General features: G+C 31.9%; 2 protein-coding genes across 2 annotated transcripts; one reads left to right on the top strand and one right to left on the bottom strand.

The window, feature by feature from the left end:
* Positions 1–344: 344 nt before the first annotated feature.
* On the top strand, positions 345–6,944 carry ABCB28 (non-intrinsic ABC protein 8). The gene is made up of 16 exons (XM_078976339.1): positions 345–809; positions 1,049–1,236; positions 1,313–1,336; positions 1,436–1,537; positions 1,843–1,933; positions 2,147–2,247; positions 2,388–2,438; positions 2,540–2,668; positions 2,787–2,849; positions 2,951–3,233; positions 4,310–4,458; positions 5,382–5,471; positions 5,562–5,696; positions 6,288–6,344; positions 6,433–6,489; positions 6,551–6,944. The coding sequence occupies exons 1-16, from the start codon at positions 422–424 to the stop codon at positions 6,785–6,787; spliced, it is 2,145 nt and encodes a 714-aa protein (XP_078832465.1). The 5' UTR covers positions 345–421; the 3' UTR covers positions 6,788–6,944.
* Positions 6,945–7,750: 806 nt separating this feature from the next.
* On the bottom strand, positions 7,751–9,678 carry LOC145018458 (ATP-dependent Clp protease ATP-binding subunit). Its single transcript, XM_078976340.1, has 2 exons — positions 9,117–9,678; positions 7,751–8,140 (listed from the first exon to the last, which is right to left on the bottom strand). Exons 1-2 carry the CDS (start codon positions 9,546–9,548, stop codon positions 7,868–7,870), a joined length of 705 nt encoding a protein of 234 aa, XP_078832466.1. The 5' UTR covers positions 9,549–9,678; the 3' UTR covers positions 7,751–7,867.
* Between the last annotated feature and the right edge of the window lie 6,526 nt (positions 9,679–16,204).

Raw genomic sequence — 16,204 nt, 5'->3', positions numbered from 1 at the left:
CCCATATATTAAGCGAAATCACCGATTTTAAAAAGTAATTGCAATCACAATTCTAAAAATTATCCAAATGAATATTAATATTCTAAAGCCCAAAATATAACAAATATTAGATAGAAATATCCAAAAGAAACATCATATATTTTCTTATTGTTTTTTTGCTAACTTTTTTTTTTTGTTGAGTCACAACTCACAACTCCTATTTCATTATTTTTCATTTTTTGGGTCAAAATAATAGATAATAGTCGTCTCAAACTCTCAACATTGAAAAGATGGCATGAGTATTGTCGTATCATAAATGGTTATTGTCATGACTCATGCCTATGGAAATTAACATGGTGCGATAATGTGATATTACAAAAACACATGTAAATGGAAAAGAATTGAAGCAATAGAGTTCTTCCTTTCTACGCACCACACAACAATGACATCTCTCTCCCTCCTCCTCCCTCTCCACCCCCCACTTCACAACCACCACCAGCAACTTCTTTTCCTCCGTGGACAACGCCGACCTACCTCTTCGTTGCCGCCACTCCGTCAGCAACAACTTCGTCTAACTCCCACTCGCAATAAATCCAGCCTTATCACCGCCGCAGGTTACATAACAGGTCCGGCCTCGGATGCAATCGTCGCCGCTGAGGATCCGAAGGTAGAGGAATCAGATTCCAGTCCCGAACCGGTACAACGGTTTAATGCCATAAGTTTGGGCTTGTTGTTGAGGCTTTTGTCCCGCCATAAGCTTAGAGTTGCAGCTTCGATCGTTAGCCTCGTATGCTGTACCACTTGCACTCTTTCAATGCCGATTTTATCCGGCAAGTAACTACTGCAGCTTAATTTCTTAATATTAGTTCATCATTCACAAATCAAATCCACTGGCACTGTAATCTTCGCCGTGTTGCAGAAATACAATTCAATTTTTAGAATCAACGAAGCTTTAATTTACAGCACGATTGAAGCTAGTTTTGTCTAATTAACGAAATAAGTGATCTGTGTGCTTTGAAATAGTAACATTGGGTGCTGTGAATGATCATTAATTTCGCTCTACTTGTAGGGAGGTTTTTTGAGGTACTAATAGGGGCAAGATCGGAGCCTTTATGGCAGCTCCTTAGCAAGGTTGGAGTTCTATATACATTGGAACCGATTTTCACAGTTATATTTGTTGTGAATATGAACACGATTTGGGAGAAGGTTATGTCTAGCTTAAGAGCTCAAATATTTGGCAGCGTTTTGATTCACAAGGTAATATCATTCTATTATATCTTTACTGTGATTGTTATACTTTCCAAGGTTTAATACTTTCATCTCATTTCTGCAGGTGGAATTCTTTGACAGATACAAGGTATGAATGAAACTCAATTTTTACACAGTGATTAATATCATTATGGTATACAATTTGATGAATTTGTTTGTCACTATATCTATCCTTTGTTCTTGATAGGTTGGCGAACTCACTGCTTTATTGACATCTGATTTGGGTTCTTTTAAGAACATTGTGAGTGAGAACATTTCAAGAGATCGAGGTTTCAGGGCACTAACTGAGGCAAGCTACTCTACACTAAACAAAAGTGAGCTTATGCTTATTTCTATCCTTCTTTCTCAATGAGAAAAGTGAGACTTCTTATAGAAAAAAGGAAAACAAAACAAGCTTTTATTTATGAGTAACAATTAATAAATCCATTAGACCTGGTGGAAATCACACACATTTTAGTGCGAAAAAGGTAAAAGATTTCACATTGATTATGCACATCAATTGAGAATGTTGTGTCATGTATGCTATATATACTTTATAAAAGAATCTTGATAATATGATCTCATTACTTTGTATAACTATCATCATCTTCTCAGGTTGTTGGGACAATGTGCTTACTGTTTGTTCTTGCCCCTCAACTTGCACCAATTCTGGGTGTACTTATGCTTGCTGTATCTACTTTAGTTGGTAAGTTATTATTAAACTCTTCTTTACCTGAACTTTCAATAAGAATTTTAAGGGTTTTTTATGTTCATGATGGAATTGTGATGAAGATATCATTTTGGGTTGTAAGAACCCTAATCCACCCTTAATTTCTAGAACTTGTAATGTTATTAACCTTTCTTCATATTTTTAGCTTATTGTTGACTAATATATACATGTGTATGTATATGTATCCAGCTGTATACAAACGATCAACTGTGAAAGTATTTAAAGCCTATGGGTTGACCCAAGCTTCAATAGCCGATTGTATCACTGAAACTTTTTCTGCCATCCGTACTGTGAGTTCCCAACTCATATTCCTTTTTACAATTTTACCCCTCTATGACATAAAGTTTGCTAATTGTCATATATCATTAAGACCCAAAAAGGTAAACTTCAATCTCAAACTCAAATTAACATTAGTTTTTCGTGCATGTAGGTAAGGTCATTCGGAGGAGAAAAACGTCAAATGTCAATGTTTGGCAACCAGGTTAGAATTAGACACATGGGCCCCATTTAATGGCTTGATCTTGTTCTCTTGTTGGTGCAAAAGACGTAAATACCCTTCTCCTGATCTTTATTATATTGTAGGTTCTTTCTTATCAAAGCAGTGGCATCAAGCTTGGAGTGTTTAAATCTATCAATGAATCAATAACTAGAGTTGCAGTGTATGTATCTTTAATGGCTTTGTATATTCTTGGAGGAAACAAAGTGAAAGCGGTATGTTGCTATTATTTACTATCAAATAAACAACTTCATTTATTATTATTATTATTATTATTATTATTATTATTATTATTTATTTAAAATTTAAATACCAAATTCTTTCTTTTTCAAGGGTGAGATGTCAGTGGGAACTGTGGCCTCTTTCATTGGATACACTTTCACATTAACATTTGCTGTGAGTATAACAAGACTCATACTTTCTTTCTTTCTTTGCTATTTGATTATGGGTGTGGGCCCCACCCCCACTGGTAGTTAAAAGTAGGTTGCTATTATTAGGTTCAAGGATTGGTGAACACAATAGGGGATCTAAGGGGAGCTTTTGCAGCTACAGAAAGAATCAACTCTATCTTATCTAGCTCAGAAATCGATCAAGCCCTAGCTTATGGTTTACAGAAAGACATTAAACAAGAAAAAGAGGGAATAAATAATAATTTAAATATGTTTTTGTTAAATGACCAAAATGATAAAAGGGGATCTCAAAACACAAGGTACATGTCATCCTTAACATCAGGGAACAGTGTTCGTGTTCTTGCACAATCTGGTGATATATGTCTTGAAGGTATGAAAAAAAACATAATTTAACCCAGTTTTTTCTGTAAGGGTTAAAATCTCAAAAAAAAAAAAAAACTTATATTTTGTGTTTTTTCCTGATTAAACCTCAAATTTATTATTTCCCTGAAAAAGACCTTGTATTTTTTTATTTTTTGCGAAAAAGCTCTTAACTTTGTATTTTTTTCCGAAAAAAAACCTTTCTAAATGCTTCCAAATAAACCCTCAACTTTTTTAGTTTTTCTCGAAAAAACCCTCATATTTTACAATTTTTTTTGGCAAAAAATGACTAAAAGGGCCAAATCGGGAAACATGAAAAAATACAAGGTTTTTTTCAGGTAAAATATAAATTTGAGGTTTAATCTGGAAAAAACACAAAATATAATTTTTTTTTTTTTTTTTTGAGGTTAACCCTTTCTGTCAATTATTTACAATAGCAACATATGTTACCTTTTTTTTTTACCAATATAGGCAGCATATTTTATATCTTTAATGTCCACATGCTTATACTTTTTAGACAAAACTGCAAAAAGAGTCCCTGTGGTTTGCATTTTTTTAGGAAACAAGTCCAAACCTTGAAAAAATTGAATAGATGGTCCTTTTGAGCATCTTTCAATGTTGTTTTAGTCCCTCCCAAAACGGAAACGACTAACTTGCCCTTTCTTACTTTGTAATTATTAAAATATAAAAATAAGTATAAACGGGTATAATAGTCATTTCAGTTTTTAGAGAGACCAAAACCACAACGAAAGATGCTCAAAAGGACCATCTATCCAACTTTTTCAAGGTTCCGACTTGTTTCCTGACAAAATGCAAACCACAGGGACCATTTTTGTAATTTTGTTTACTTTTTAACCAATACAAGCATTAATAGCAACTTACTTACCAAATGTAAATACGGGTAAAAAGTGTAATTATGTTGCTATTATGGGTACAAAATGTAAATAATGGTAAAATAGTGTAATTATGTTGTGGTAGAAAATTTAAAGTACATTGACTTTATTGGTAAAAGGAGTATAGGATATTGCTATTTCTTGTAATTGTTTTATTTTTTTTTGTATAATTAGTTTTTTTTTTAATGTTCAGATGTGCATTTTTCATATCCATTGAGGCCTGATGTGGAAGTACTTAATGGCCTTGATTTGACTTTAAAATGTGGAAGTGTTACTGCTTTAGTGGGGTCCAGTGGAGCTGGAAAGAGTACTATTGTCCAGCTTTTGGCAAGGTTTTATGAGGTAACTTTATTATATTTACAGAAAAACACAATGTATTTTTATTATTTTATTGGTTTAACCACTTAAGTAATTTCTGTTCGACTAAAAAAAAACCATTTTCCCTATTTTGAAAAAAGATACAGAAAAACACAATGTATTTTTATTATTTTATTGGTTTAACCCCTTAAGTAATTTCTGTTCGATTAAAAAAATACCATTTTCCCTATTTTGAAAAAAGAATTATGTTTTTTTTTTTTATGTATGTTTTTTTTAAACGTATCTTGTGTTTTCTTTAATGAACTTACTAATAAAATTTAACGAAAACAAGTAATTTACCAAAAAAAAATAATACAAGATGACCTAAACGTTCATTTAAAACAAAATTAAGTGGAAACTGTAAAGACAGGTTGAATATTTTAATTAGGCAGGGACCATTTTTCTAATTTTTTAAAACACATGAATCATTTGCTGTAAAAAAGAAACTCTGCAGAGGTACCTTTCTGTCAATTACAGGGACAGTTTTGTAATTTGTTTTCTACAAAGGGACCAAACTCAAACCCAAAGAGTATACTATCTAAATTTTAACCACACGGACCATTTCTGTAAAAAAAAAAACTTCACAGGGACTGTTTCTATAAATTATAAGGACAAGGTTTTGTAATATCTTCTACACAAGGACCAAACCCGCCAACATATGAAAGTATTGTGGCCAAAGTCTAAAACCCAAAACTATATTATTCATAAACCAGTTGCTTTTTATTGTTTATTATATTAGTCCTTATTTCAAACCAGGTAACGTTTTTTTAAAACATTAAAAAAAAGTCAAGTAGCTAAATCAATAAAATTTGGTGAAACTATAAATTAAAAAAAAAAAAAAAACATGGCTCTATGATTTTTTAATACGTATTTTTATAAATTAATGAAAAAATCTTGTATTTTTGCAGCCAACTCAAGGCAGGATATCAGTTGGAGGAGAAGATTTAAGAACATTTGATAAAAGTGAATGGGCGCGTGTAGTCTCCATAGTCAATCAAGTATATGCTCTTCAGTTTATAATAATTCACATTCATTTATATATTAATTTTTTAATTTTAATAAAAAACAGAATTTATAAATTATAATAGGAACCTGTTCTTTTCTCGGTGTCTGTTGGAGAAAACATCGCGTATGGCCTTCCGGATGAAAACGTGTCAAGAGATGATGTCATCGCAGCCGCCAAAGCCGCCAATGCTCATGATTTCATAATCTCATTACCAGAGGTTTCTCTTTCTCCTCTTACTGATAATGACCATTTTACCCTTACATTCCTAAAAACAATTTTAACTGTATTCATCAGTTTTATCTAAATGACCATTTTTTACCTTACTTTCCAAAAAATTAATGTAACTATATTCGTCGATTTTTATCTAAATGACCATTGTACCCTTACATTCCAAAAAGACAAATTTAACTATATTCATCAATTTTATCTCAATGACCATTTTACCCTTACATTCCAAAAAGACAAATTTGACTATATTCATCAATTTTAGCTAAATGACTATTTTACCCTAGCACTCCAAAAAATAAATTTAACTATATTCATCGATTTTAACTAAATGACCATTTTGCCCTTACATTCCAGAAAAAAAAAACTATTTTAACTATATTCATCAATTTTAACCAAATAACCATTTTACACTTACATTCCAAAAAATAAATTTCACTATATTCATCAATTTGATCTGAATGACCATTTTACCCTTAACCCAGTGAGTCATTCTGTCTGGATTAAGTAAACAAGAAACAACCCTGTAGTCCTCTTTATCTTTTATTTATTTGTTTTTTTAAATAATTTTATTTAATCAAAGGGATATGATACTCTGGTTGGTGAAAGAGGAGGATTGCTAAGCGGGGGTCAAAGACAGGTAAAATATAAATACGCAAGTATGTATGTATGACAAATGACAAATTTACCCTTTTTTTTGGCTGAACCTTTACAATAATTACTTACAGAGAGTTGCTATTGCAAGGGCACTGCTGAAAAACGCTCCTATATTGATACTCGATGAGGTAATATTTTGATGTTTGTTTAAAAAATTTACATTGTTGATTTATTTTTATTTAATTTTAGGCAACAAGTGCTTTGGATACAGTGAGTGAGCGATTAGTCCAAGATGCCCTTAACCAATTAATGAAAGGAAGAACAACATTAGTGATTGCTCATAGATTAAGCACAGTACAAAATGCGGACCAAATTGCCCTTTGTTCTCAAGGCAAAATTGCTGAGTTGGGGACTCATTCCGAGTTATTGGCTAAAAAGGCCGATTATGCTTCTCTTGTTTGCTCACAAAGGCTTGCATTTGAGTGAAAAAAAAAATAATATATATATATTTTTTTCCGAAAAAATTGGGATTATTATTATTATATTGGACATTAATTCATATGAAAAAGTTATAGTGGTGTTTTATCGCCAAACATTTCACCATTTTTTGACACGAAAAATATATTACTTTTAACTTTATGAATTACATTTTGCAATTACTAATTCGTATTATATTTAAAATATAACTAGTTAATTAATTAATACCACTTTAATATATTTTTCCAAATGTTTGTAGTTAATTACACCAAAACTCAATGCGACATGGTATTAAAGGTTAAAGCAGCCACGTTACAAAAAATTGTTACTATCAGAACAAATGAAGTATTCTTAGAAAAACAAAACTAAAAACAGAAACAAAAAACTTAAAAATGAAACAAAACACTTACTTTAACACTTGTTTTCTAACAAAAGAAAGTGTCTTTAACAAACAAACTACAAAAAATGTTATGTTAGTTAAATTAGAAAACGTGTTACAATTTGGTGAGTTTAATGAAAAAAATGGCAACCGGTTGAACAGACAAATAGAGGGTCATAATGGACGGAATGATTTTTATTTTCCAAATAAGATAGCTCTAGTGAAATAAATAAATTATAAGTGATTAAACCTATGACTTTTATGTACTTTTCATAATATTACATCAAATTTGATGACATTATGTTTAATGGTACAAAAAATAATGATATGAAGTGGAACCACATACAAAGAATTTGTTGTAATCACCACAAATTCTTGTTTATAGTCTTTAGCTTCTTATTATTATAGGTTTCTTGTGCCTTCTTGGAAGATCTTTTAGCTCCAAAGTTTCATTTCTTTCAAAGGCATCACTTTCATCATCCATTTCCTTTAGTCGTCTTTTTTCTTTGACAACATTCACAAGATTTGTAGAATCACAAGTTGAAAACAAGGCAAAGTAGGTGATAGGATCTTTATCCATTTAGATGCATAAATGTATAAAAGAAAACTTTATATAATCAACCAAGATTGTGCTTTACTCATCATGTTGTAAACCTATAAAAATAAACCTATAATAATTTCCTATATTCCTTATGGTGTTGTTTGAGTTCTTAATCCTCAGAGAAGATGATGGTTGCATTTAAGATAGCAAGACATTCGGTAGGAAGATCAAGAAAAGAATTCATTAAAAAATCATCAATCTGTTCAACAGTTGCAACTCCAACTAGCTTGCATTTTCCTTGTTCATCAAGTCGATCTCCATTTCCACTCCTTAAACTTCCTTTTGATTCTTCAGAGGTTAACAATGTCTCCACCAATAATGGTGGAGCTTTATAAATACTTCCAACTGAAAACCAGAATTTTGCCTTGAACTTAAGATCAACCTATATAAATAAACATCATTTTAGTTTTCGTAATAACATAAATAATTAAAAATGGCGCTTTATAATGTTTTATTTTTTCCGAAAAAGGAACAAAAGTTAATGATGTAATTGGCTTAGTTTTCTTTTTTGAAATAATGGTCGGGTTTCATGAAAAAAATGATATTCACAAATCACAAAATAATAACCCATTGATGATATAACATCTAAAAAAATTGAACATTTTTTTTCATCAAGTATATAAATGATCATCAATTTCATAGATGGTCAAGTATGATTCCATTAAATTTCAAAATTGCTCCCCACCACAAAATAATAAAATAAAACTTCAATTATTTTTTCAAAAGAAAAATCTATTTCAAAATTGCCAAATTGTTCTTACAATTTTGCAACAGTATTTTTATTCGTTTTTTTATTGTGTGTGTGATGGGGGATGGGGGGCGACAATTTCACACTTCAAAACTTAACCCGTTGCGAAATTAGTAGCCAGAAATTTGGTCAAAGAACAAATTAAATGATGATATTTTATAAAAATCTTTATTATGAAAGTTAAGATTAAATTACATGTTTTTGTTCTTAATTATAGTTAAATCTTTTCAAATTTACTCCTAAAAAGTTTTTATTTGCAAATTTGGGTCCTCATTTATAAAGCTTTTGCTTTCTCTTCCAACTCCAAGCAACATGACTAATCTGTGGGACAAAATTGTAAAATTCCTCTATATTTATGGACAAAAATAGTCATTTTTTTACTTTGAACACTAGCAACAAAGTTATAAAAACTTCAAATAAAAACCAAAATTGTATGGAAAAACTTAATGGAACCACAATTCCAACACATGTATATACTTATGGACCAAAAATGTTATTTACTAAAAAATTAAAAATCACTTTCAAGATAAAATAGCCCAAAAATTAATATTTTTTCTTTAAAAAAAAAGCCAAAACAAAACAACAAAAAATCTAGTAAAACTTAAATCACCTTGCCAGATTCTATGTTGATGATCCCTCTAAAGATCTCAGGAACGATTTCAATTTTCAAGAAAGGTGGCAAAGGCAAGCCAAGAAACTTGGTAGTTAAACTTGTTAATGGCGGAATGTAAAGACTTTTTACATCAAAGTCAACCGATGTTTCGCCATTAAAGTCAACTCCCACCATCTTTTTTCCCACCCCACTACCCTTTCCTCCTTGAGCATTATATTCAAAATCCGGGTATCTTGATATACCAAGTTTGCAAGCTTCTAAACTCTTGAATTTGACATTGTATACATCTGGTTTTGGGGTTTGTTCTGGGATTAGAGTTGATATGGAGATGGATGACATAGTTATAGGTAGAAGCTTTGTTGGGATTTGGGAAAATGATGGGATTTTGAATAGGATTTGAGGGTGTGAAGAGTGAATTTGGAAAGCCATTTTTAGAAGGTGGTTATGGAACTTGAAATTGTGAAGGAAGCCAAGAGAAAACTAGTTTAGAGGGTGTTTAATTTAATTCATTTTGGGAAGTTCATGTGGGAAATTTTTTGTGGTTGTGAAGGGCCCTTATCTTTTTATGTCTATTGCTATAAGAACCTTATCACAAGCATCTATGATATACTTTTGGAAAATTGCACTTACCTCCCCTAGATTCAAATATAATTTCTATATAACTATAGTTGACATGTGAGTGTGTGACATAATGTTTACTTTTAAATAAGATTAATGTCACTTGAAAAGTGAAAATTTTGTATCAATTGGTAACGACATTTATCAGATAATTTGAAAATATCGTAGTCGGTTTCCTTGAACTTTACAAAAATGGTTAATGACGGTAATAAGATTTTAACATATCCGTGTGTATATATATATATATATATATATATATATATATATATATATATATATATATATATATATATATATATATATATAACCATTAAAAAAAGATAATAAGGTTTTTATTTTGTCCATATTAGGTCCTTAGGATCTTTCTTTATACATATTAAACAAACATGGTTGCTACTAGGGTTGTAAACGAACCAAACGAACACGAACAATGTCTTGTTCATGTTCGTTCGTTTAAGTTAGCCGAACGACAAACGAACACGAACGGATAAACGAACGAGATTTTCTTGTTCATGTTCGTTTGTTTAACAAATTACTTTGTTCATGTTGGTTCATTTATGTTCGTGAACATGCTAAACGAACATAACCGAACAAACATAAACGAACAAAGAAAAAAAAACACAATTAAACATATATGAACAGAAACGAACATATAATATAGCAATATAATAAAAAATAATTGAATATAGATGAATATAAATAAACTTAAACGAATGAACATAAACGAACGTAAATGAATATCATAAACGAACGTTCACGAACATAAATGAACGAACGAGACCATTGTTCATGTTCGTTCATTTAACTAAACGAACGATAATTTTTGTTCATGTTCGTTCATTTATTAAATAAACGAACATAAACAAACTTTCCGCCGAACAGTTCGACGAACATTCAGTTTGTTTACAGCCCTAGCTATAACCGTTTAAAGAGGGATAGTAATGTTTTAATTTTGTCCACATTAGGTCCCTATTTTTAATATTTTTTTTTTATCATTTCATCTAACTCTTTTACAATTTATATTAGTACCTAGTTAGATGGTTTCATCATTTTATATTCTCATTTTAGTTGCCCATTCACCATAATCACGATTTCAATTGAAAGGTTACATAACAATTTTTTGTTATTTTTACCAAAAAAAAAAAAACTAATAATAATCAAAGTCTTAATGGTTAAGGCTATATTTGGCGTGCCACAGCTACCTGATAAACTAGTTTATTTTTCGATTTTTTTAAAGTTGTGATGTTTGACGAGTTAAAAAGTAGCTTATAAGCTAGCCTTTTAAAAAACTACTTAAACTAGTGTTTTAAAAGTTTATTTTTAATTTCCAAATATATCCCTTAATTAATTAAAAAACATATTTTTTAAATGTCATTTTCTGTCATTATATAAATTTCAGATAACTTATAAGTTAGCAGCAGAGTCATGTTCAAAGTAAAAGAGTATCCCGAAAAATAATGCATTATCCCTGGTAAGTAATGGCATATCGAGAATACTCCATTGGTGAAGTCATTACTTATCTAGGATACCCTATTACTTTTTGGGGAAACTCTTTTACTTTGACCGTGACTTCGCCATTTTACTTATAAGTTATCTGAAATTTATATAATGACGTAAAAGATCATTTAAAAAAAATATGTTTTCTTAATTAATTATGGGGTATATTTGGAAAATTAAAAAAAAACTTTTAAAAAATTAGTCTAAGTAGCTTTTTAAAACGCTAGCTTATAAGCTACTCTTTAGCTTGCCAAACATGGCAACTTAAAAAAGATCAAAAAATAAACTAGCTTATCAGCTACATGTATCACACCAAGCATAGTCTTAATCATTAAGACTTTGATTATTATTAGTTTTTTTTTTTTCGTAAAAACGACAAAAAATTGTTATGTAACATTCCAATTGAAATTGTAGTTATGGTGAATGAACGACTAAAATGAGAAGATAAAATGATGAACCATCTAACTAGATATTAATATAAATTGTAATTGAGTTAAATGAAATGATAAAAATATTGAAAATAGAGATTTAATGTGGACAAAATTAAAACCTTATTACCATTATGTAACACCTAAATTTCAATATAATTAACAACTTCAAATTTTGTTTACCTACATAAATTTTTCATGTGATTATGTGAAATTGCAGATAGGGTTCTCGTCTTTAAATTGTAATCTTTAAAGTACATAAGAAACAAGTTTTTTTTTTTTTTTTTTTTTTTTTTTTTTTTTTTTTCAAATACAAAAGGTTTTTTACATTGGGGATTCTCATATTTGACAATGAATTGTAATTTATGTTTATATCTTGAAATTGTTCTTTAGCTACATTTGATGCTTCATGTATATTGGTGAAATACAGCTACATTTGTTGCTTTATGTATATTGGTGGAATAATTAGTTGAGTTTGGAGTCTATGGTTGTTCGAGGGAGGTGATTCTTGTTATGCTTTAACGAAGAATCCGTTAAGTTGTGAAGTTTCTTGAATTTGTTCTTCTCGCATAATAGTAAACCATGTTACAAAGTTAATAAGAATCTATCTAATTAGGCCATGGACGTATCACGATTATGTTAGAAATATGGTTTAGTGGCACTTGGAAATCTGAGAATCGTGATAATCACTTTCAAATCGAAGTATTTGGGTGGTACTCCCAAATCCTCAATTGGATAAGACTCAGATAAAATCAAAGAGAAAGAAAGAGAGAATGAGATGGTGTAATTTTCGTGAGTACCAGAAAACTGACTAAAGTTGGTTATATACATTCATTGTCTGAAAAACTATCAAAATTGTCATATAACAGTTTTCTCAACAGTCAAAACTGTTATAAATCCGGGTTTGGTATAAGGATTAATGCAAAGTCAAAACCGGGTCAAATATTCAAAATTTGGATTTTCTGATGCATTTTTAATACAGCAATATAACCCAAATAAAAAATCGATCCCAGCCAAGGGCTCTGCCCCTTGGACCCCGCCAGGGGCTGCCGCCCCTTGGACCCCGCTCCCAGGGGCGCTGCCCCCGGACCCCCGTTCGTTAAAGGGTTTCGACCTTAAATGACAGTGTACTTTGATACTTGATCAAACTTAAACAAGTGTGTACTCCACACCTTCCTTACCTGTTTAATATTTATCAAGATCATTTTTAGTCAACAAAGTAATCCCATTACACTTAAATAACATTGATGATAAGAAATCACCAACAGATTATACTAATTTTATGACATAAATTTTCCAATCCAACATTAAAGCATTTGTTTGAGATGTGTTGAAACCAAAATAACTCATCTTATTTATACACAACATAGAGAAGCAAAATGGGTACAAAAAAAACCAAAAATGGAAACGACGACCATATAACAGTTGAACTTATTTTAAAAAGCGATAAAAAAACCGACGACATTCAAACCGGGTCAGGCTGAATCAGGCTACAATTACGTGAACATCCATTTGTAGGTTATTTTTACAAAATAAATTAGGGGACTCCTTTCCAATGCAAGTGGAATTACATTTTTTCATTTGTAATCATCATAATGGAATATTGTACTTTTCTGTTTTAGTCAAGATATTTTCCAAGCAATATGTTAAATCTATAACATTGACCTTAATATAATCTCAACCGATGGGATGGTGGAAGTTATTTTTATCGAACGATCGACTGAATTTTATGAATAATAAAAGCTAGAAAATGCGTGAAAAGAATTACAAGGAGATAATAGCTAACATGAGGTTTTGTAACCAATAAACCCAATTGAGTTTAAGCTTTGAATTATTATGAACATACCAAAAGAAAGCTTTGAATTATTATGAACAAACCAAAGGAAAGAATGCAAAATGATTCTATCAAAAATAATATCCTTTTATTGTTTTTTCATACCAAACATAAGCGAATTCTAAAAGCTCCAAAGGACCTATAAAATCGTCAAAGATACCGCTTCCAAACAAGAACGTTGTGTTGGGGTCAATCTAATAGAATCTTTCAAAAAAGTCATTCTCTAATTGAGTCAATGGAAGGAACATAAAGATCCCATCAATGGCCGATAGGGAACCACATTGTAACATGAGTACTGCACATCCTACACATAATCGACTCCAAGCCTGTCCCTTTATTCACCAAAATATCTCTGCTAAGAAGTAGGGACTCATAATTGTAGAAATAATCTATATTAGGGTTGTATTGCATATTACTCAACATATATAATACAAAAAGTTACAATAGGAACCTTAAGTTATTTACCATATAAAAAAGATACAAAACTACAAAAATACTTTAACACACCCCATCAGTTTGAGCTGGAGGTTCCTGAATGAAAAGTTGTTTCTAAAGTCAAAAAATAATTGTGCAGGAAGTTCATTTGTAAAAACATCCGCAAACTGATGAACTGATGGTAAGTGCAAGACATGCACATGACCAATCAGAACAGGTTCCTTAACAAAATATAAATTTATGTCTATATGTTTGGTTCTTTGGTGTTGAACAAGGTTAAATTCGAAGTATATGACCCTGATATTATCACAAAAGACGATCATAGTGCGAGTTATAGGACACGACAACTCAAGAAGGAGGTTGTGCAACAATGCAACCTCTACAACTACATTGGCTATCCATGTACTCAACCTTAACGCTATAGTGAGAAACTACATGTTGGCGTTTCGAGGAGCAAGAGACAAGGTTATCATTGAGAAATATACAAAATCCAGAGGTTAAGCGACGAGTTTAAGAACAGTCGGCCCAATCAGCATCAGAGTAAAAACCAAACGATCGACGGGCGACGAATGAAGACGAAGACCATGAGAAAGGGTAACCTATAGATAGCAAAAAATATGCTTTAGGGCAAGAAAGTGGGTTCATGAGGATCATGCATATAAAGACAGATTTTTTGAACCGCATATGAGATATCTAGATGAGTGAAAGTCAGATACTAAAAAGATCGAGCAAGACTCCAATAGAGAGTCAAATAAGCCACTATGCGTCCCGTAAGGAGAAAGTTCGGGCTTTGTATCTATGGTAGTTGATGTACCATCGGGCCGTCTTCCATCTTTTACCCTTGGATTAGTTCTACCCGAGCAAATAGATTGACCTGAAGAATACAAACAAACGTAAGCTAGTCGACCGAGACGAGATCTCGGACGACGCTCCAATGATTAAGTTAGCGAAAGGCTATGTTATCGATCGATTATAGGGTTGGAGAGTTAAACAAGTAAGACGATTATGACTTCTGTGTACGTACCTCCTTGACGAGTCGGATGACCTATTTATAGTGAAGGAGGAAGAGGTAACGAGTTCTTCCCATATCTACCCTATCATGACATCTTATCGCATGGCATTATGCATGAAGGTACGACTAGTTATACTTTGTATGCTGTTACACAACTTTCATATGGCTGTGCCAGGATCCGTCGGCCACGCATCCTCATACAGACTGTATTCTCATGGTTTCGATGTACTATTGCGACTGTTTCGACGTCACTTTGTACTTTTTCGTCGGTCTTTCTTTTCCTTTCGAGTCTTCGTGCCGGTTCGGTATATAAGTGGGCAACTTTAAGACATATGGGGAAGGTGACTTTGCAACATGCTGGTTCGGTATATTTGGGAAGGATATAGGTATTTCCAGACTATATCCTATTAAGTCCCCTCAGTTTGTATCTCTATGTAATCGATGGAGTAGGGATGCAAACTGTAACATCCGTAAAATTTTGAAAATTTTAAAACTTTTACATAAATCCAAAAACCATCATTTATTACATATTTTTTTTTCAAAATAGGTTTCACATTAGAGTTTTTCCAAGAAATCATCACATGAAATATGAGGAGGTGCACGATCAATCCTTCGCCTTTCCACGATCATCTGAAGTACCTAAAACACAACTAAAAACTGTAAGCACAGAGCTTAGTGCGTCCTCCCCAAAATACTAACACATAAACATAACCAACAACAACATGTACATATGAGCCTTCAGCCCGACTGGACCGTATCACGGGCCTTCAGCCTATTTAGACCGCTCTGGAGCCTTCGGCATGACTGGATCGCCTCACAGGGCCTACAGCCTGACTGGACCGCCTCGCATGCCTGAAGTCTATCCGGGCCGCCCTGGGTCTGTTGGCCTTCAACACAACGCAGGACGCCTCAATCCAACCACACACATACATATCGACATATACATTGTTGGATTAATGTCTAAGTCCATAACTATAATTGGTAAGACTTGACCCGACCCGGCATGGTCCGTTTGGGTTGCATGGCATCATGCATTTGGATAGACTAAAATGAGAGAAATAACACTCAAGGTTTGTTAATATATTATAAGTTCTAATATATTAATAAAGTTATTTAATTAGTATTGATCAAGAATTAATTTGGAATTAATTAAGTGATCAAAAGAAGACTAATTAAATATATAGGTTGATTGTGTAAATCATTCATTCTTATACTAGCCGTTTACCCGCGCGAAGCGACGGGTGATTAAAAACTTCTTTCA

The sequence above is a fragment of the Lactuca saligna genome, chromosome 9, assembly GCF_052625555.1.
Source record: "Lactuca saligna cultivar CGN05327 chromosome 9, ASM5262555v1, whole genome shotgun sequence".
Taxonomy (NCBI): Eukaryota; Viridiplantae; Streptophyta; class Magnoliopsida; order Asterales; family Asteraceae; genus Lactuca; species Lactuca saligna.
This window is presented reverse-complemented; position numbering and strand designations above follow the sequence as displayed.

Bases quoted from the DNA above. Each gene is read 5' to 3' on its own strand.
- ABCB28 (XM_078976339.1), top strand. From the start codon at position 422: ATGACATCTCTCTCCCTCCTCCTCCCTCTCCACCCCCCACTTCACAAC. The intron at 2,669-2,786 runs GTATGTTGCTAT...TTCTTTTTCAAG, and splicing joins GAGGAAACAAAGTGAAAGCG to GGTGAGATGTCAGTGGGAAC. The intron at 6,345-6,432 runs GTAAAATATAAA...AATTACTTACAG, and splicing joins TAAGCGGGGGTCAAAGACAG to AGAGTTGCTATTGCAAGGGC.
- LOC145018458 (XM_078976340.1), bottom strand. From the start codon at position 9,548: ATGGCTTTCCAAATTCACTCTTCACACCCTCAAATCCTATTCAAAATC. The intron at 8,141-9,116 runs GTGATTTAAGTT...TTATTTATATAG, and splicing joins TCAACATAGAATCTGGCAAG to GTTGATCTTAAGTTCAAGGC.